Genomic DNA, 22152 nt, shown 5'->3' on the forward strand with positions numbered 1-22152 from the left:
AACCCCAGAGGCGGAGCTTGCAGTGAGCTGAGATCTGGCCACTTCACTCCAGCCTGGGCGACAGAGCTAGACTCTGTTTCAAAAAAAAATAAAAATACTTCGTTGAGGGGCATTTTAATATATAGTCTTAATCTATTTGAAATACTACAAGATTGAATATTTAATTCCTAAATTAAAGCAAACTAGAATATAAAAATCCCAGTTCTGTCGGTTATCCTTGTTCAAATAAGTACAGGACTCGAGATAAGAATTGCTAATTAGAGACGATCCAGTGTTTTGCAGAATTTAAGAATTAATTTTGGACAGTTTCCCTTTACAGTACATCTTACACATTTGTGATTCTGTTGTCCCCCCTCTCTGAAAGTGCTGGGTAAAAAGCATTGCTAGCAACCTAGATTTTGCCACTTCATCAGTTTGTTAACTTGTCAAATAGCAATGTGCGAAGGTAGCAGTATGATAACTGACGGAAAAATAGTAATCTGTAATTTCTGAACACAGTAAATTCTCCCATAACATAATTTGAATTTGAAGTGGTATGGGATTGAAATACTTAAATTTATAGATTAAGAACCTTTGTATGCTGTGATTTTTCTGTGATAAGAATTGGTTTTTTTATTACCTTTGTGTGATGAGTTGTAGAAGCTATGTTGGGGTGTGTATGATGGTTTTGTCTTGAGAGGCTTCATTTAGAAAACTGATTTGATTTAATTTAACTCTCCTATAGAAAACAGGGTAAAGAGTGTTGTGACGTTAAAAAAAACAGTTTTCTCTGGGGTTATTTGCAGAATTTTCTTACGCTATGTGATTAGTAATAACTTTGTGCATGATTGCTGTAACTTAATGTTCAATTTGTGCATTATCAACTTTAAAAATAATTTAATGTAGTATTTTGTTAATGAAAGCATAGCTTTACAAACAGTGGTCTGAAAGAAATACTTGAAGTATGAACACTTAAGGGATTTTCACAGTACTTTCACAGTAAACATTCTTTTGTCAAACTGATCTGTATTTTAGGTGTTATCTATTTGAAAAATATGATAACACAGTATTGGCCTGATCGAGAAACAGCACCAGGGGATATATCCCCTTATACTATTCCAGAAGAAGATCGCCATTGTATTCGAGAAAATATTGTAGAAGCCATTATCCATTCTCCTGAGCTCATCAGGTATGTGTTTTTAAAATTTACCCATTTCTGCAGGGATGTAACTTTCAGGGTTTTTTTGTTTTTTGTTTGTTTTTGTTTTTTTGAAATGGACTCCCTCTCTGTGGCCAGGCTGGAGTGCAGTGGCACGATCCTTGCTCACTGTAACCTCTGCCTCCTGGGTTCAAGTGATTTTCCTGCCTCTCAGCTCCCCGAGTAGCTGGGATTACAGGCACACAGCACCACGCCCAGCTAATTTTTGTAGTTTTAGTAGAGGGGGTTTCACCATGTTGGCAAGGATGGTCTCGATCTCCTGACTTCGTGATCCAACTGCCTTGGCCTCACAAAGTGCTGGCATTACAGGAGTGAGCCACCGCACCCGGCCTGTGTTTTGTTTTTCTGGGGGGCTTTTGAGGTCTTTTCAGAACATATAGCCCTGTTGTTTTTTTTTTTGTAGCAGAAAACTTACCCAACAAATGCTATTATAGGAGAATGCCTTAGTCTTTTTTTTTTTTTTTTTTTTTTTTTGAGATTGAATCTTGCTCTGTCGCCCAGGCTGGAGTGAGGTAGCACAATCTCGGCTCACTGCAACCTCTGCCTCCCGGGATCAAGCAATCCTCCTGCCTCAGTCTCCCGAGTAGCTGGAATTACAGGCGTGCACCAGCATCCCTGGCTAATTTTTGTATTTTCAGTAGAGACAAGGTTTTACCATGTTGGCCACGCTGGTCTGGAACTCCTGACTTCAAATGATCCACCTGCCTAGGCCTCCCAAACCTCTGGGATTACAGATGTGAACCACCATGCCTGGCCTGTAATTTATTTTCTTACTACGGTTTGATTACACATTGATGAAACCAAAAACTTCATATAAAACTTGTGGGCTGGGCAGAGTGACCTCAGCCCCCTGAGTAACTGGGATTACAAGTGTGCACCACCAGGCCCAGCTAGTTTTTGTGTTTTTGGTAGAGGTGAGGTTTCACCATGTTGGCCAGGATGATCTTGATCCCTTGACCTTGTAATCTGCCGCCTGGGCCTCCCAAAGTGCTGGGATTACAGGCGTGAGCCACCGCACCTAGCCTAATTGATAATTCTTAAATGAAACTTGTTTATTGATGATAGGAATGAAAAATAAAACACCTGTATTTGTAACATTTGTTGGGTTTTGTTTTGCTCAGTGACTTTTCTGAATCATATATATTCTGTGTACATCTAACATCACATGGTTTTTTTTTTTTTTTTTGAGACGGAGTCTCGCTCTGTCGCCCAGACTGGGGTGCAGTGGCCGGATCTCAGCTCCCTGCAAGCTCCGCCTCCCGGATTCACACCATTCTCCTGCCTCAGCCTCCCAAGTAGCTGGGACTACAGGTGACCGCCACCACGCCTGGCTAATTTTTTGTATTTTTTTAGTAGAGATGGGGTTTCACCGTGTTAGCCAGGATGGTCTCGATCTCCTGACCTCGTGATCCGCCCGCCTCGGCCTCCCAAAGTGCTGGGATTACAGACTTGAGCCACCGCGCCCGGCCCACATGGGTTATTTTGAAATCAGGTTTTGTCTAAACGCTATTTTCCTTTCTATGAGTTAGCAAAATCTTACCTAGTTAGGATTTTTTCCTTACTGTTTATTTTTGGCTTTCAGGGTACAGCTTACTACATGCATTCATCACATCATCAAACATGATTATCCAAGCCGCTGGACTGCCATTGTGGACAAAATTGGCTTTTATCTTCAGTCCGATAACAGTGCTTGTTGGCTAGGAATTCTTCTTTGCCTTTATCAGCTTGTGAAAAATTATGAGTAAGTGTTTCTTTCAATTCCTGTAGCGCTTTGAGAAGTAGGAAAAGTTGGGAAAATTTAAGCCAGTTTGAACATGTAAAATTATCGATAATAAAATTAGTGAATTATATGGTAATTTCAATTTATTATCGTCTTTTTGAAGTAGCATTCTAACTCTGCAGTTTCTTTATTCTATTAAGAAACTCCTTGTGTCCTTTTTTCTTAATCATTGTCTCTTTACCTATTCAAAAACTAAGTTATCTCTAAAGCTGGGCTCCTCAATACATGCTGATAAAAGTCCTTCAGATAAGTTTTCTAAAATGTGAAGGTGATCAGAATACATTGAGGATTAAAGCTCTTTATTACCTGTGGCTTTTTTTCTTTGAGTTTTTATCTCAATTTAGGAACCTCCCTCTGATTCTTTAAGAATTCATTGGAATTTCATGTGATCTTCTTTAATCAGTGTGTTTTGGGGGATTCACACTCACCTATTTCATTGTTGGCATATTTAAGCAGATTATAGTTCATATATGTCATTAGTATTAGGAAAAAAAGATTTTAGGCCAAGTGGTTATTTTAGATCTTGTTTTAGGGATCAGGAAAAAAAGATCTAACCTGGAAAGTTGAAGTATAGCACTGAGAGTGGTAAGCCACATGTTGAAGGAGTTTTTTAAGTCTGTAGTTGATAGGCACTTGCAAAGGTTTGATGGGATACTATGAGGAAGGCATAAGGAAGAATTTTATACCATGATGGTGACTTTATTGCCAGTCCTAACAGCTACATAGATGCCATTGTGAGCCCTCTAATTCTAGGACTTGTAGTTAGCCTCCGGTACCCTCTTTGGGTCCCATCTCGAAGTGACTGATGAACTGCTGCTTTTGTTCTCTGAGCAGAAGAGAAACAATACCATTTACAGCATTGGTACTGGTGTTTTCTTCCTGCTAAGGAATGTTCCAGCTGTTACAGTTCTGTTACAGTTTAGTCTGAGTGACTAAAATTGGAGAGAATAAAAGCAATAAGCTGTCAATATCATTGAGGAGGTTCAAGTCCCTCCTGTCCCATAATCTTAGCAGGAGGGAATATGACAGGGATTTTTAAATGGGAGATACAGGAGGCTGCTACATCACTGGAATTCAGTTCATTTTCAGCCAGTGTTTCGTTGTGAAGCACAAGGTGTTCACAAGGGATCTGTGTGGACTGAAGCAGTTCTAAGAAAATTTCTGGAAAAATTGGAATTTGTGGTGGTCCTCAGGAGCATAGATCGCAGGAAATGCTTGTCAGTTGAAGGATCACAAAGAACATATGAAGAGGAAGGCGAGTCACACCATATGGAGTGGTATGAACAAAGAAAGAGACGGAAATGTGAGAACCTGTCTTTAGTGGGTAGTGAGGAGACTGCTTAATGGTATTGATAATTTCCAGTGAGAGGTTGGGAATAATTTTGTACTGGTAAACTGGGACCATGTTAAAGAGGGTTTTGAGTGCCAGAATGGGAAATTTGGATGTGATCTTTTAGATACTAAGAACCACTGAAATTTTTTTTTAACAGAATAGTGATAAGACTAGTATTTAAGGATTTTCTGCGAGTATGGTTCTCCAGTTTGACACGTCACAGCCTTGTGGTAGTAGAATTTTATTAGTGTCATATTTTCATACTTTCAGGAATGTTCAGGTCTTACAGGGTAGTAATAAGTTTGGTACCGTAATTTTTTACTCATTAGCTTAGATTAACAACTAGTACCACTCAACTCCCAGTCCACTCTTCAGGGTATTGAGGGAGGTAGGAGAGAATATCTGATGCAGAACAAGTATTTAAAGTCTCTTAGGGTGGGTGATGGACCTGTGATGCATAAATAGAGAGAGCTGCATCATATTAGTTAGTGTTTAAAGGGAATTTTGTGTATAATTGTAGTTTGTATAATCAGATTGGAGAGTACAAATGGCTTTCTTTTGTGAATTGTTACTATTTTATCAACTCGAAGGTATAGATAAACTTTTAAAATATATGGTAGGTATAATTTCTTAGCACATTAAAGTAATGTTTGAAATAATTTGTCAGTAGATTGTGTTAATAGCTTTAGCAGTCATTGTTAATGTGAACATTCCTTTTTGTATTTTTTATTCCTGGTGATTTACTTTGTTACTCATTTCAACTGATAGGAAAAAAAATCTAGCTTTAAAAAAGAGTCTCCCATTATCATTTTAAAATGTACTCACTCAATTCTCTATATTTTCTCTCTTAAGGAAGAGGGGTACCAATAAATACAACTGGGATGTGCTATGGAAAACCAAGTTAAAGCTGTTTTGATAGTATCTATTCCAGAAAGATAAACTGTGGCTCTTAGAATAATGATTTCTATAATCAGTAATCTGTATTTTACAAATTTAGGCTGCCTATTGACTCCTTAATAATGGAAGCTGGGGCTGGGAGCAGTGGCTCATCCTGTAATCCCAACACTTTGGGAAGCCGAGGCAGGCGAATCACTTGAGCCCAGGAGTTTGAGACCGGTTTGGGCAACATAGTGGAACCCGTCTCTATCCCTCTCTCTGCGGAAAAAAAAAAAAAGAAAGTAATCAGCCAGGTGTGGTGGCACATGCCTGTAGTCCCAGCTACTCAAGAGGCTAAGGTGGGAGGATAGCTTGAACCTGGAAGGTTGAGGTTTCAGTGAGCCATGATCATCACTGCACTCCAGCCTGGGTGACAGTGAGGCATTTTCTCCAAAAATAAATTTAAAAAAAGAGGATACTGGAATTGCTTTTTTATAGTTATAAATTTGATTTTTTTTTTTTTTTTTTTTTGAGACAGAGTCTCTATTGCCCAGGCTGGAGTGCAGTGGCTCCCTGTAAGCTCTGCCTCCCGGGTTCATGCCATTCTCCTGCCTCAGCCTCCCGAGTAGCTGGGACTACAGGTGCCCACCACCACGCCTGGCCAATTTTTTGTGTTTTAGTAGAGACGAGTTTTCACCGTGTTGGCCAGGATGGTCTTGGTCTCCTGACCTCGTGATCTGCCTGCCTTGGCCTCCCAAAATGCTAGGATTAGAGGCGTGAGCCACCGTGCCCAACCCTCAACAGGCTTTTTAACAATATATATATTTTTTGAGATTGAGTCTGTCACCCAGGCTGTAGTGCAGTGGCACAATCTTGGCTCATAATTGATAGCCTGTTGGTCACATTTTGTTGCCCTTTGGGTTAATGGAAGAACTTCTGGTTTATGATGCTTTTAGAAATAAAATATTTTCTTTTTTTTTTTTTGAGACGGAGTCTCGCTCTGTCACCCAGGCTGGAGTGCAGTGGCCGGATCTCAGCTCACTGCAAGCTCCGCCTCCCGGGTTTACGCCATTCTCCCGCCTCAGCCTCCCAAGTAGCTGGGACTACAGGCGCCCGCCACCATGCCCGGCTAGTTTTTTGTATTTTCAGTAGAGACGGGGTTTCACCGTGTTAGCCAGGATGGTCTCGATCTCCTGACCTCGTGATCCGCCCGTCTCGGCCTCCCAAAGTGCTGGGATTAGGGGCTTGAGCCACCGCGCCCGGCCGAAATAAAATATTTTCTGCTTTATGTATACCACTTCTGCCTTAATGCTGTTGGTATGTAAATTACTTAAGGATAGTAATACATAATCAGTTTTATTTATCAGCTGCTACTATTTACACAAATATAATTGAATACTTCCTAACCAATTTAGAAAAAGAAAAATATCTAGAACAAAACTGTAAACAAAAAGCATCTTGAATAAAACCTTGAGTAAAGATTATCTAGTATTTTCTGAACATTTATTATGAGGTCAGTAACCTATTCCAGTTGCCTAGGTTCATGCCTAACTATGTGATACTGAGAAAGATAGTTAATGTCTGTGCCTCAGTTTCCTCAACTATAAAAGTGAGGATACTCACGTGTGCCTTGAAGATTATTGACCTCATAATACATATTCAGAAAGTACTGGATAATCTTTACTCAACATTTTATTCAAGATGCTTTCTTTTTATGGTTTTGTTCTAGATATTTTTCTTTTTCTAAATTGGCTAGGAAGTATTTGATTATATTTGTGTAAATAAATGCATAGTTTAAATATATATAAAATTGTGGAAATAAATTCTTACAGAATTAGTTTGTATTCCTACTCAAAGGTATAAAAAACCAGAGGAGCGGAGTCCATTGGTAGCAGCAATGCAGCATTTTCTGCCAGTTCTAAAGGATCGTTTTATCCAGCTTCTTTCTGACCAGTCTGATCAGTCTGTCCTCATCCAGAAACAAATATTCAAGATCTTCTATGCTCTTGTTCAGGTAATATCTATGAAGCAGTTTTTATATATAAAAAGTTAATCTGTCATTTACCACGTTAAGAATTAACAAAGAATTTCAGCATTTGAATAATAGTTAATTTGAAAATCTACATTAAATGGACGGTTTTCTAGCAAAACATAAATTGCCAAAATTATAAGTCTAAACAAACATACTTCCTGCCCAAATACATAAACAAACCTAATGAATCTTTTGTTTTTTTTTGAGACTGTCTTGCTCTGTAGCCCAGGCTGGAGTGCAGTGGTGTGATCTTGGCTCACTGCAACCTCCTCCTCCCGGGTTCAAGCAATACTACTGCCTCAGCCTCCTGAGTAGCTGGGATTACAGGCACGTGCCACCGTGCCTGGCCAATTTTTTTATTTTTAGCGGAGACAGGGTTTCACCATGTTGGTCAGGCTGGTCTTGAACTCCTGACCTCATGATCGCCTGCCTTGGCCTCCCAGGGTGCTGGGATTATAGGCATGAGCCACTGTGCCAGGTCCCTGATAAATCTTAAATTGCAAGTGGGCAATGTCTAATTCTCTTAAACCATCCACTGCAACCAAATTAGTCAGTTTAGAAACTGTCTTTCACCTTAAGAATTAACGAATCTGGGCCAGGCGCGGTGGCTCACATCTGTAATCCCAGCACTTTGGGAGGCCGAGGTGGGTGGATCACCTGAGGAGGGAAGTTTGAGACCAGCCTGACCCAACATGGAGAAACCCCGTCTCTACTAAAAACACAAAAAAATTAGCCGGGTGTGGTGGTGCATGCCTGTAATCTCAGCTACTTGGGAAGCTGAGGCAGGAGAAAAGCTTGAACGTGCGAGGTGGAGGTTGCAGTGAACCAAGATCATGCCACTGCGCCCCAGCCTGGGCAACAAGAACAAAAACCCGTCTCAAAAAAAAAAAAAAGTTAATGAATCTGAAAACCAGTTACTTGATTACAGTTGAAGTCTAACACATACTTAATATGCAAAATATACATAGATTGTCTCAATACAAAACTTATTCCTAAACTTGTCACAAAAATACTAAATCAGTGGGCTTTACTGGTACACAGTAATGGCTTTTATTATTTCTGTATGTTGTTCTAAATTTTTCTAGGATAAAAGATACCCACTAAAGAAATGGTTGGGTCAGTATTCGCAGTGAAATGTAATTACTTGTAAAACAGATTTTTAAAAACCAGGAAAATTCTGGTTCTTTTTGTTGTACCGTGTACCATAGAAGGGTTTATCTCAAGTCATACCATTACATTAAAAACTCTCATTTAAATAGATCAGAGCCAGGCACAGTGGCTTGCACCTGTAAGCCTGTAATCCCCGTTATTCTGGAGGCTGAGGTGGGAGGATTGCTTGAAGCCAGGAGTTCAAGGCTGCACTCCATCCTCACAGAGCGAGACCTGGTCTCTTAAAAAAAAGGAAGAAAGATCTATGGCTTCACCTCCACTAAGATTGTACTTGCCTAACTCTATTCCTTGGTTGGATTTTGTATGTCTTTGCTAGATCTTTAAAGACATTCAGATATCTCCCACTATGAATCGAAGGGCACCTTAATGCCGTTCTGTTGGACTCTTACATGATTCTTTTGTTAAGTAATTTGAATAAACACTAGTCTTTTCAATATTTTTTCTAACTTTGAGGATCATAACTTTTGGATTAAATAATAGGTCTTTTTGAAAACTATCATAGGGCATAGGGAATAGGACAAAGTAGTTTCTCAACTCATTCTTTGAGACTAGCATACCCTGTTGTAAAAATATAGCCCCATCTCACTTGTGAAAATAGATGTCCTAAAATCCCAAATTGGATATCTGTTTTATTGGTCTACTGAGAGATAGGATTTATCCCAGGCATACAAGAATGGATCGACAGTAAGAAATTAATTTTTTTTTTTTTTTTTTGAGGCGGAGTCTTGCTCTGTCGCCCGGACTGGAGTGCAGTGGCCGGATCTCAGCTCACTGCAAGCTCCGCCTCCCGGGTTTACGCCATTCTCCTGCCTCAGCCTCCCGAGTAGCTGAGACTACAGGCGCCCGCCACCTCGCCCAGCTAGTTTTTTGTATTTTTAGTAGAGACGGGGTTTCACCGTGTTAGCCAGGATGGTCTTGATCTCCTGACCTCGTGATCCGCCCGTCTCGGCCTCCCAAAGTGCTGGGATTACAGGCTTGAGCCACCGCGCCCGGCCTAGAAATTAATTTTTTAATTAACCCTTACATCACATTAAAATAGAGACCTGTAACCATCTTTATGGATGTCAGATAAAGCATGTCATAAAATTAAATAACCATGTCTGCTTTGAAAAACATAAACAACTGTTAGAATCCTAAAATAGAATCTTTCTTAACTTGATGAAAGTTGTTCATTAGAAGTCTACAATAAATATCACACCATATGGTGAAAATAAGATATCCCAGTAAAATAGAAATATGGCAAGGATGCCCACTCACTGTTTACCATTATAGATAACAAGCAAAGGAATTTGCCTGTATACTAAAAGTAGGAAATGTGGATTGAATGAAATACTTTTGGTAGGCATTGTGAAGAGTAAAAAGAAGTGGGATTTTCTTTAGCAAGGATTTTGAAATATTAATTCTTGACTTTTATTTAGTATACACTACCACTGGAACTGATAAACCAACAGAACCTGACAGAATGGATAGAAATTTTAAAGACTGTTGTGAACAGGGATGTACCTAATGTAAGTTTCTATATGTTCTCTTATATTACTAAATATAAATATTTAATGGTCTTTTGAAGACTCTAACTTGTGTTTCCTGTAACATTCTTTATGAACTTTTATAATATGTGATGTGTTTTTCTATAGATTAGAGATACCTTTTCATTTGTTTACATATGCATTATATATGTATATTTACTCAGTGTAAAGAGTTGTTAAAGGGTGTTTTTTAAAATGTATTATTGGTTAAGTGCTTCTGTTATCCTTTTGTTTCATCCTAAATCTTCTGTTTCTTCTCAGTTCTTAAATTAAGAGCTCATAGCTGGCTCTTAGCCTAGTTAATTTGTCAGATGCCTGCATACAGAGGAAGAACTTGCTTTACAAATTGGCCAAACTTTGTAGTTATGTTATTTTCTCATAATAACTTTATTGAGAAATAACTCACATACCGTAAAATTTATTCTTTTAAAGTACAACTTGGTAGTTTTTAGTACATTCAGAGTTGTCCAGTTGTGTTATTTTTATAATCAAAATTTTTTAAATTACTACAATTTTTCTTTATAGTCTAGTTTTCTTTTTTTTTTTTTTCGAGATGAAGTTTCGCTCTTGTTGCCCAGGCTGGAGTGCAGTGGTGGAGTCTCGGCTCACTGCAACCTCTGCCTACTGGGTTCAGGCGATTCTCGTGCTTCAGCTTCCCAAGTAGCTAGGACTACAGATGTGTGCCACCAAGTCAGGCTAATTTTTGTATTTTTAGAGAGATGGAGTTTCACTATGTTGGCCAGGCTGGTCTCAAACTTCTGACCTCAGGTGATCTGCCCACCTTGGCCTACCAAAGTGCTGGGATTACAGGCGTAAACCACCAAGCCCAGCCTATAGTCTAGTTTTCTAGAGATATAGGGGAATTTACAGATTACTGAATACCCTGTTTTGTTGTGTTTTGTTTTGTTTTTTTGAGACAGAGTCGTACTCTGTCACCCAGGCTGGAGTGCGGTGGTGTGATCTCAGCTTACTGTAACCTCTGCCTCTCAGGTTCAAGCAATTCCCTGCCTTAGCCTCCCAAGTAGCTGAGATTACAGGTGCCCGTCACCATGCCTGGCTAATTTTTTTATTTTTCGTAGAGACAAGGTTTCACCATCTTGGCCAGGCTGGTGTTGAACTCCTGACCTTGTGATCCACCTGCCTCAGCCTCCCAAAGTGCTGGGATTACAGGCGTGAGCCACCGCGCCCAGCCTACCTAGTGTGTTTTATGTACTGTTATTAATATATACTTATTTAACCCTCAAAATTCCTTTTGACTTTTATTTTAAACTTAGACATGGGAGGGTTATGTAATTTATCCAATATAATATTGTTAATCGCATAAGTGAGACCAAAGTCCTATTTTGTAGTTTAATTTTTTTTTTTAAGATTTGTTTCAAAAAGATTTATGAACAATGCATAAGAAACAACATTTCTACACACTCCATAGGAAACAAACGGTGTGTATTTTTCTGTGCACATTTAATAGATATAAAATATAACTTTTAAAGGTCTCAAGTTATATAAAATATAACTTTTTGTGTTATAATTTATAATCTGTGCACTGATTATAGATAAACAATTCAGTGAGTTAACACAATTATACATACCTACGTAACCATCAGAATGTTTGCTCATGGCTGGTTCTGGTCATCTCTGCCATCATCTCATTTCCCGCACAATAGATTTCATCTGTTTTAGAACTTATTAAGTAATCTTTTGTTCCTGGCTTCTTTCACTTAATATATTTATAATATTCTTTCATGTTGTGTAGTGGTATTTATTATATTTTATTGCCGAGTGGTATCCCATTGTATAGATATATCACAATTTATGTATGTTGATGGACATCTGGGTAGTTTTACTTTTTCAGTATTATAGGTAAAGCTATGAACATGCTTACGTGTCTTTTTGTGGTCACATGTTTTTCACACTCTTACATAAATATCAAAGAAAGGAATTGGGTCATAGGGTAGGTGTATGTTTTACTTTGTAAGTAGCTTCCAAAGTGGCTGTAGCATTGCTCTCACTAGCAATGTATGAGAGTGTTCACTTGCTCTGTATATTCACTTCCTTATCCTACTTGAAAAATACGTTATGGATAGGCTGGGCGTGGTGGCTCATGCCTGTAATCATAGCACTTTGGGAGGCTGAGGTGGGCGGATCATGAGGTTAGGAGATCGAGACCATCCTGGCTAACATGGTGAAACCCTGTTTCTACTAAAAGTAAAAAAATTAGCTGGGCGTGGTGGCGCGCACCTGTCATCCCAACTACTTGGGAGGCTGAGGCAGGAGAATCACTTGAACCAGGGAGGCGCAGTTTGCAGTGAGCCGAGATTGTGCCACTGCTCTCCACCCTGGCGACAGAGCAGGAGTCTGTCTCAAGAAATATATATATATATATGTTATGGATGTCTTAGGTTAATGTATAATGATCCAGTTCCTTTTTTCAGTGATTGTGTAATAGTCTTTTATGGATCTTCCATAATTAAACGTTCCCATATTAATGAATGTTCAGGTTCTTGGCAATTTTTTTCATTACAAATAGTATTAGAATTAGTATTTTCGTACACAAATCCTTGCACATTTATACTTATATACCTGAAACTAGATTTCCGAAATGGAGTTTCTCGTGCCCTTTCCATTATGAAATATACTGATTTTGATTAAGCTACGATTGTCGTGGCCTTGACTATACTGTTTAGATCTTGACTAAAATGTTTGGTTTTAAGCTTGTAGAAGAATTTTAAAAAGCATGTCTTTTATAACAACTAGTGAAGCAGTGAGGATGCCTCTTGGATTTAAATAGAGTTAATACTTTTCCAAGTCTAACCTTCTACTATGAAAGGCCAACATCAGGCCGGGCGCGATGGCTCACACCTGTAATCCCAGCACTTTGGGAGGCTGAGGCGGGCAGATCACGAGGTCAGGAGATCGAGACCATCCTGGCTAACACGGTGAAACCCCATCTCTACTAAAAATACAAAAAATTAGCTGGGCATGGTGGGGGGATGCCTGTAGTCCCAGCTACTTGGGAGGCTGAGGCAGGAGAATGGCGTGAACCTGGGAGGCAGAGCTTGCAGTGAGCTGATACGGCGCCGCTGCACTCCAGCCTGGGTGACAGAGCAAGACTCTGTCTCACAAAAAAAAAAAAAAAAAGGCCAACATTAGAGAAGCATTCACTTTTTCTTTTTTTTTTTTTGAGGCGGAGTCTCGCTCTGTCGCCCGGACTGGAGTGCAGTGGCCAGATCTCAGCTCACTGCAAGCTCCGCCTCCCGGGTTTACGCCATTCTCCTGCCTCAGCCTCCCGAGTAGCTGGGACTACAGGCGCCCGCCACCTCGCCTGGCTAGTTTTTTTGTATTTTTAGTAGAGACGGGGTTTCACCGTGTTAGCCAGGATGGTCTCGATCTCCTGACCTCGTGATCCGCCCGTCTCGGCCTCCCAAAGTGCTGGGATTACAGGCTTGAGCCACCGCGCCCGGCCTAGCATTCACATTTTTGTCAATCTGTTCTCATCTCATGCTGTTTCTCCTATATTGTGTTATCTCTATCATTAAATAAGTGTCTCTTTAAAGGAAACACTTCAAGTTGAAGAAGATGATCGACCTGAGTTACCATGGTGGAAATGCAAGAAGTGGGCCTTACATATTTTAGCAAGACTTTTTGAAAGGTAATCTCATTCATATATGGTGATTTAAATTAATTTATTAAGGTTTTGCTTTAAAGTGCTGGCATAAAGCATTATAAAGAAACAGTGGGCATTTTGATGTTCTTTTAGATATGGAAGCCCTGGCAATGTTTCCAAAGAGTATAATGAATTTGCTGAAGTATTTCTGAAGGCATTTGCTGTTGGTGTCCAGCAAGTAAGTCTGTTTTTAGTTTTTCTAAGTGGAAACATGGTATCTTTAAGCTAATTTATATATTGCTTATTTCTAGTTTCTTTGACTTCTAAAGAGTGCATGTTTGGACCCTGTACCAGGTCTCAAACATTTTTGGTCTCAGGATCTCTTTATGTTCAAATTACTTATGATACCATTGAGTTCTCATTTATGTGAGTTAGACTTAGTGATATTTATCATTTAGAAATTAAAATAAGAGTAAGCAGTTCATTTAAAAAATAATAACAGGCCTGTTACATGTTAACAGAAACAATTTTTATTTTCTTTTTCTCTTGTTGCCCAGGTTGGAGTGCAGTGGCACAATCTTGGCTCACTGCAGCCTCTGCCTCCCGAGTTCAAGGGATTCTCCTGCCTCATCAGCCTCCCGAGTAGCTGGGATTATAGGCATGCACCACCACACCCGGCTAATTTTGAATTTTTAGTGGAGACGGGTTTTCTCCATATTGGTCAGGCTGGTCTTGAACTTCTGACCTCAGGTGATCCGCCTGCCTCGGGCTCCCAAACTGCTGGGATTACAGGCGTGAGCCCCTGCGCCTGGCCCATAATTCTAATTTTTGCTTGAAACCTCAAATTTTAACACTAGTAACATATTGTCAGCAGTTTTCCTTGAAATGATGTACTCATTTTATTCGTTTTTGAGAAAAATCTGCCGTATTCATAGTCTAAATAACTATTGTCTATCAGTTGTTCTTTCAAGCATAATGTAGTGTTTCATGGAATAAGAGACGATTTCAGCTTGCAACTCAATCTCCCAAGTGTTGTAACCATTGTACTTTCATATGTAGTAGAATGGCTATATGTATACTTCTCATTGAATAATCATAATTTTTCTTGTCATTAAATATATTCTTGGCTGGGTGCAGTAGCTCATACCTGTAATCCCAGCACTTTGGGAGGCCAAGGCGGGCAGATGATGAGGTCAGGAGTTCGAGACCAGGCTGGCCAACATGGTGAAACCCTGTCTCTACTAAAAATACAAAAATTAGCTGGGCGTGGTGGTTGTGCCTGTAATCCCAGTTACTGGGGAGGCTGAGACAGGAGAATGGCTTGAAGCCAGGAGGCAGAGGTTGCAGTGGGCTGAGATCACGCCACTGTACTCCAGCGTGGGAGACAGAGCAAAACTCTGTCTCAAAAAAAAAATCTTAGGAGGCCGGGCGCGGTGGCTCAAGCCTGTAATCCCAGCACTTTGGGAGGCCGAGACGGGCGGATCACGAGGTCAGGAGATCGAGACCATCCTGGCTAACACGGTGAAACCCCGTCTCTACTAAAAAATACAAAAAACTAGCCGGGCGAGGTGGCGGGCGCCTGCAGTCCCAGCTACTCCAGAGGCTGAGGCAGGAGAATGGCGTAAACCCGGGAGGCAGAGCTTGCAGTGAGCTGAGATCCGGCCACTGCACTCCAGCCCGGGCGACAGAGCAAGACTCCGTCTCAAAAAAAAAAAAAAAAGAAAAAAAGAAATTCAAGAAAATTGGTTGTGGATTCTGGGGTTCAAAGAATGAGCATAAATATATGTAGCATTAATAGTCATTTTTAACAGTGTTATATCTGTTTGGAAATTGAGATGTTTATATTTGGAACTGTATCAAAATAACTCTTGTTTATATTTACAGAAAAAGATCTATAAAGATCAGATGGAATACATGTTGCAGAATCATGTATTCCCTCTCTTCAGCAGTGAACTAGGCTACATGAGAGCAAGGGTATGTTTTAAAGCTGCATTATTTATATACTTTTGTCTTGTAATGAATGATTCTGTGGACTTTTATATTGAAACTTTGAAATGTTCACTTTGAAGGCTTGTGTTTTATTTTAGGTTTCTGTTTAATGTAAATCTTTACATGGCTGCTGTAATGTGTGCATAGGTTTCATCTGTGTCTGGTAGCAGTGTCTGTCTGTGTTTTGCATTCAGATCTTGCTATCCACACAAACGTCATGCAGCCAAAGAGTAACTTGGGATCATAGTACTGGTCTGGTGTTGTCTCTGGACACATCTACCACTGGCCAGCCTCCAAATTCCCACACACAGAACTCAGGGAATAGAGATTAGCTTGGGGGAATTTAAGGTAAGGTATCTATACTAACTCACTGTGTTTTTACAAAAGGCTTGCTGGGTACTTCACTATTTTTGTGAAGTGAAGTTCAAAAGTGATCAGAACCTTCAGACGGCCTTAGAGCTAACAAGAAGATGTCTGATTGATGATAGAGAAATGCCTGTGAAAGTGGAAGCTGCCATTGCTCTTCAAGTATTGATCAGCAATCAAGAAAAAGGTAAAGGATTTGTGTATGTCAAGAAAAGTGAATGTTGGCCAGGTGCGGTGGGTCACACCTGTAATCTTAGCACTTTGGTAGGATTAGGTGGGAGGAGCACTTGAAGCCAGGTGTTCAAGACCAGCCTGGGTAACATCTCTACAAAAAAACTTAAAAAAAATTAACTGAACATAGTGGCATGTACCTGTAGTGCCAGCTACTTGGGAATCTGAGGCAGCAGGATCACTTGAGCCCAGGAGTTACAATTGCATGTCTGCACTCCAGCCTAGGTGACAGAGCAAGACTCTGTCTCAAAAAAAAAAAAAAAAAAAAAAAAACAAAAACAAGATAGGGTTTTCTCCTAATACTGTGATTTTTCAGTAGGTAGCATTTGGGTTAGGTGTGGTGGCTTACACCTGTAATCCCAGCACTTTGGGAGGCTGAGATGGGAGAATCGCTTGAGGCCAGGAGTTAGAGACCAGCCAGCACACCGTAGTGAGACACTGTCTCTAACAACAACAACAAAAACACCAGAAAAACAAAGATAGCATATAGTTTTCTCTTCTTTTCTTAATCAGGAATGAGTTAAATTATTTTTCAAAGTATACAGTTGTTTTTCTTGATGATGAGCTGGACATTAAGATATGTGTTAACTGTTTTTACTGGCTTGTAAGTGGTTGAAATTTCTATTTGAACATTGATTTTTGATGGAAAATTTTTTCCCAAGGTTTTATTGAAGGTGTTATATCAGTACAAGGAGAAGCAATATATGGCTCCTCGAGTTTTACAACAGACATTAAATTATATTAATCAAGGAGTTTCTCATGCTCTCACCTGGAAGAATCTGAAGCCCCATATACAAGTAATAATTTTTATCTGAAATATTTTTATAGCAAATATAATAGAAATAACATCAATTGCCATAAAGGTTGAAAAATTGCATGTTTGTTGAGTTATGTTACTTAGTCTACTTCTGGTGATTGTTTTGAGAGTGTAGCAGAAAAAGGAGAGAAAACACTCTGACATAAAGTTATGAGAGTTATTTTGTGAATATCCAACTTATCTTTTAAAATCCAAAACTGTTGTCTTCAAACTTGTAATTTAAGTTCTTACTATTGGACTATGATTATATTTTATCATGTAATTTGGAGTAGCCAAGGAAATTTATTTCACCAGATTCGTTTCTACGATAAGTGACTTACCTGCTATTTCTATGAATAATTTATGTGCTTTATTTAGAGCTGTAGAATTTTATAGACTAAATTATATATATTTAGAATACTTAATTGCGACCTATGTACACGTATATCTTATAATTATTTATTACAGAGGGGAAGTTTGATAGTTGATCTTAGAACACATTAAATGCATTACTAACGTTTGATATTAAGCTTTAAAATACATATAGTGTTACTTTGGTTTTAATACTTAAAGGAAATTTGAAGGTTTAAATTTGAAAATCGATGGCTATTTTCTTAACTTTTAAATTGCAGGGCATTATCCAAGATGTTATTTTTCCATTGATGTGCTACACAGATGCTGATGAGGAACTTTGGCAAGAAGACCCTTATGAATATATACGCATGAAGTTTGGTGAGGAATTTTCACATTTTTAGAAACAAAAAATGTCAGTAATTAAGATTACAGTGATTGTGTGTAGCCAACCTAGGGGGTATTATGTATCTTCTTTGGTGTTTTAACGTAATTGATCCCTTGTGTAGTCCTTTTTGGGGCTATTTATTAATTATGATATTTGATAATGATAATCTTATTTTTAGCAGACACAAATTCAGTACTGTTAAGTTTTTATTACTGAATGCCAAAACTGTTAGATATTTAAGATTACACCTCAACACTAAATGTCTCAACTATACTTTTGGATCTTATGTTAGCCATCATATGAGTGGGAAATGAGAAAACACATCTTGGAAGCTGGAGTCACATGAAGTCCTTGCACAGAACTAAAGAATTGTAATTTGGCTAATAATGTTGAGTATTGATTGGTCCTTCTTACCAAGTCATCTGTGCTTTTTGCAGCTTGTACTTTTGTGACTCTGTTGTGAAAATTCTAACATCAGTAGTGTTTCATACGTATGATTTAAACTGCTAAGTTCTGAGTTAACAAAAACAAAAACTATTAGGAGGAATTAATGGATTAACATTTAATATGCATAGGCCAGGTGCGTTGACTAAGGCCTGTAAATCCCAACATGTTGGGAGGCCTAGGTGGGAAGATCGTTTGAGGTCAGGAGTTTGAGACCAGCCTGGCCAATATAGTGAAACCCCATCTCTACTAAAAATACAAAAATTAGCTGGGCATGGTGGCAGGCACCTGTAAACCAGCTACTTGGGAGGCTGAGGCAGGAGAATCGCTTGAACCTGGGAGTTGGAGGTTGCAATGAGCCGAGATCACCCTACTGCACTCCAGCCTGAGTGACAGAAGGAGACTCCATCTCAAAACAAACAAGCAAACAAAAACATTTAATTTGTACAGACAAGACATTGAATTCTGCTTTTGCAAAATTACAAGGGGATCTGAGATCATTTTCATACCATATGTAAAGATTAAGCAATTTTTTTAATGCTTTGGTGAAGAAATTAATGTTTATTGTCTTAATTTTAAACTTGTTCTCTAGATGTGTTTGAAGATTTCATTTCTCCTACCACTGCTGCCCAGACACTTTTGTTTACAGCCTGTAGTAAGAGGAAAGAGGTAGGCTTATTTAATGTTTAGATAACTTCTGCTGTATTATTTAACATTTATTCAACTATACACTCAGTTTTACATGTTAGTCATGTGAGTCGTTTTGTTAGTATGTTTTTTAAGGACTGTAGGCCTATTCAATAACAGTACTTTTCTCTTTTAATCTAGGTACTGCAAAAGACTATGGGATTTTGTTACCAGATTCTTACAGAACCAAATGCTGACCCTCGAAAAAAAGATGGAGCTCTGCATATGATTGGCTCTTTAGCTGAAATACTTCTGAAGGTATTCTTTAGTGTGTTTGTAGGTGCATGAGTATGCAAGTAGTTTTTAAAAATAAACAGCCAGCCAGGCACAGTGGCTCACTTCTATAATCCCAGCACTTTGGGATGCTGAGGCAGGCAGATTGCCTGAGCCCAGGAGACCAGTCTGGGCAACATAGTGCGACCCTATCTCAGGCCAGGTGTGGTTGCTCAGCCTGTAATCCCAGCTATTTAGGAGGCCAAGGAGGGGGGATCACCTGAGGTCAGGAGTTGGAGACCAGACTGGCCAACATGGTGAAACCCCGTCTTTTTTTTTTTTTTTTTTGAGACAGAGTCTCGCTCTATCGCCCAGGCTGGAGTGCAGTGACCAGATCTCAGCTCACTGCAAGCTCCGCCTCCCGGGTTCACGCCATTCTCCTGCCTCAGCCTCCCGGGTAGCTGGGACTACAGGCGCCGCCACCTCGCCCGGCTAGTTTTTTGTAGTTTTTAGTAGAGATGGGGTTTCACCGTGTTCGCCAGGATGGTCTCGATCTCCTGACCTCGTGATCCGCCCGTCTCGGCCTCCCAAAGTGCTGGGATTACAGGCTTGAGCCACCGCGCCCGGCGTGAAACCCCGTCTTTACTAAAAATACAAAAATCAGCCGGGCATGGTGGTGGGCACCTGTAATCCCAGTTACTTGGGAGGCTGAGGCAGGAGAATCACTTGAACTCAGGAGGCGGAGGCTGCAGTGAACCGAGATCATGCCACTGCACTCTACGCTCCAGTCCGGGTGACAGAGACTCAAAAAATACAAATAAAAAATAGCAGCCTTATAGAGTGTACAACTCAATGGTTTATTCACAGTTGTATAACTATCACCCCCAGAAGGAACTCTGTATACATTAGCAGTCACTCCACATTTCACCCCAAATCTCCCAGCTCTAGGCTACCTATAGTCCACATTTTTTCTATGGATTTGTTTATTCTGGATATTTTATATAAATGGAATCATATAATATGTAGCCCTTTTTGGGTGACTTAATTTGGTATAATGTTTTCAAGGATTATCCGTGTTGTAGCATGTTTCAGTACTTTTTCCTTTTTGTTGCCAAATTATATTTCATTATATTAATATACCACATTTTATTTACTCATTCATTAATTGTTTCTACTTTCTGGCTACTACAAATGTTGCTGTGAACATTTATGTTTAAATTTTTATGTGGACGTATGTTTTCATTTTTCATGGGTATGTACCTAAGAGTATGAATTGCTGCTCATAATCTGAGACACCGAAGGACCATTTTCCAACATAGCTATACCATTTTATGTTTCTACCAGCAGTATATTTTGATTATAGCCATCCTAGTGAATGTGAAGTAGTATCTCTTTGTGGCTTTGAAACTTTTCATGTGCTTATTGTCCATTTGTATATTTTCTTTAGAGAATATCTATTCAAATTGCTTGCCCCAAAAACATTGCTTGCCTTTTTGTTTGTTTGTTTGAGATGGAGTCTTATTCTGTCACCTAGGTTGGAGTGCAGTGGTGAGATCTCGGCTCGCAGCCACCAGTCTCCCGGGTTCAAGTGATTCTCCTGCCTTAGCCTCCCAAGAAGCTGAGGTTTCCGGCCCCACCTCCCTATATGCTGGAGTGCAGTGGACAGTCTCAACTCACTGCAACCATGAGGATTCTCATGCCTCAGGTGCCCACCACCAGCCTTATTTTTGTATTTTTAGTAGAGATGGGGTTTTGCCAAGTTGGCCAGGCTGGTCTCGGAACTCCTGGCTTCAGGTGATCCGCCCGCCTCAGCCTCCCAAGGTGCCAGGATTACAGGCGTGAGCCACCAGGCCTAACCCTTGCTCATTTTTAATCGGGTTATTTGTCTTTTATAATTGAGTTGTTAGAAATCTTTACATTCTAAAGCCAAGCACTAAAATATTCATAGAATATTTAGTCATTGTATCTTTTATCTTTTCGTTTTTTGGAGATGGAGCCTCGCTCAGTCATACAGGCTGGAGTGCAGTGGCGTGATCTCTGCTCACTACAACCTCCACCTCCTGAGTTCAAGCGATTCTCCTGCCTCAGCCTCCCGAGTAGCTGGGACTGCAGACATCTGCCACCACACCAGCTAATTTTTGTATTTTCAGTAGAGATGGGGTTTCACCATGTTGGCCAGGTGGTCTCGAACTCCTGACCTCAGGTGATCCACCCGTCTCGGCCTCTCAAAATGCTGGGATTACAGGCATGAGCCACTGCACCTGGCCGTCTTTCATCTTTTCTATACGTGTTCACCCATCCTTCTCTTTGTTTATAAAGTATATATTAAAGACATTCTAATCATTTGTGATATAGAAGGCTGAGAATTAAGTGAGTTCTCTTGGCACGTTCAGGTTTATCTATTCTTACCTTTCACTCAGCTTCACTTAGGGATAATACCTTACATAAGTAGAGGCACAGTTATCAAAAACATGAAGTTGATTTTCAGTTGATACTATCAACTAATCCAGGACCTTTTTAAAATTTCACAAGATTTCCCACTGTGTCCTTTTTTCTGTTCCATGACCCAGTCCAGGGTCTCACAATGCATTAAGTTGTCAGGTTTGATTAGGTAAGTGTTGATATATAAGTGTCTTACATTTTTAATGTTGATTTAATGTGCAGTTTAAGGAACTCTTGTAAAAAGCTTCTTTGCACTTAGAAAATACTCACCTTGAATATTGAGAGTGCCTTTTTAGAGAATCACTTGAACCCAGGAGGTGGAGGTTGCAGTGAGCCAAAATTGTACCACTGCATTCCAGCCTGGGCGACAGAGTGAGACTCTGTCTCAAAAAAAAAAAGAGTCTGCCTTTTTAGATAGCCAGTTTATTAGTTTGAAAGCAGGATTTTTCTCAGGTTATGTTATTTTCAACCAGAAATTTTCAACCAGAGAAGTTTTTTAATTATAAAAGTTTCATAGTAACAAATAAAATTAACCAAACTTACAACACTCAAACACTATTGCTGGTAAGATTTGGCATAATGGCTTTCTAATCAAGGAATATAAAAGCATGTAAAAATGTGTTTAGTGGTTTTTGGTAGTGAAGTTCCGGAATAAGAAAATTGGTTGTGAGGCCAGGCGCGGTGGCTCAAGCCTGTAATCCCAGCATTTGGGAGGCCGAGACGGGC

General features: G+C 39.6%; 1 protein-coding gene across 1 annotated transcript in view; it reads left to right on the top strand.

Annotated features, from left to right (window-relative positions):
• Positions 1–22152, top strand: part of IPO7 (importin 7) — a 67825-nt gene that overhangs the window by 25501 nt on the left and 20172 nt on the right. Inside the window, exons 3-12 of the mRNA XM_011947657.1 lie at positions 1015–1168; positions 2781–2939; positions 7045–7201; positions 9808–9897; positions 13470–13564; positions 13673–13757; positions 16768–16902; positions 17534–17633; positions 18677–18753; positions 18913–19029. Coding sequence (XP_011803047.1) covers positions 1015–1168; positions 2781–2939; positions 7045–7201; positions 9808–9897; positions 13470–13564; positions 13673–13757; positions 16768–16902; positions 17534–17633; positions 18677–18753; positions 18913–19029 — 1169 coding nt within the window. The remainder of the gene's footprint in view (positions 1–1014; positions 1169–2780; positions 2940–7044; positions 7202–9807; positions 9898–13469; positions 13565–13672; positions 13758–16767; positions 16903–17533; positions 17634–18676; positions 18754–18912; positions 19030–22152) is intronic.

Source organism: Colobus angolensis, unplaced genomic scaffold (genome assembly GCF_000951035.1).
Source record: "Colobus angolensis palliatus isolate OR3802 unplaced genomic scaffold, Cang.pa_1.0 Scaffold269, whole genome shotgun sequence".
Classification (NCBI taxonomy): Eukaryota; Metazoa; Chordata; class Mammalia; order Primates; family Cercopithecidae; genus Colobus; species Colobus angolensis.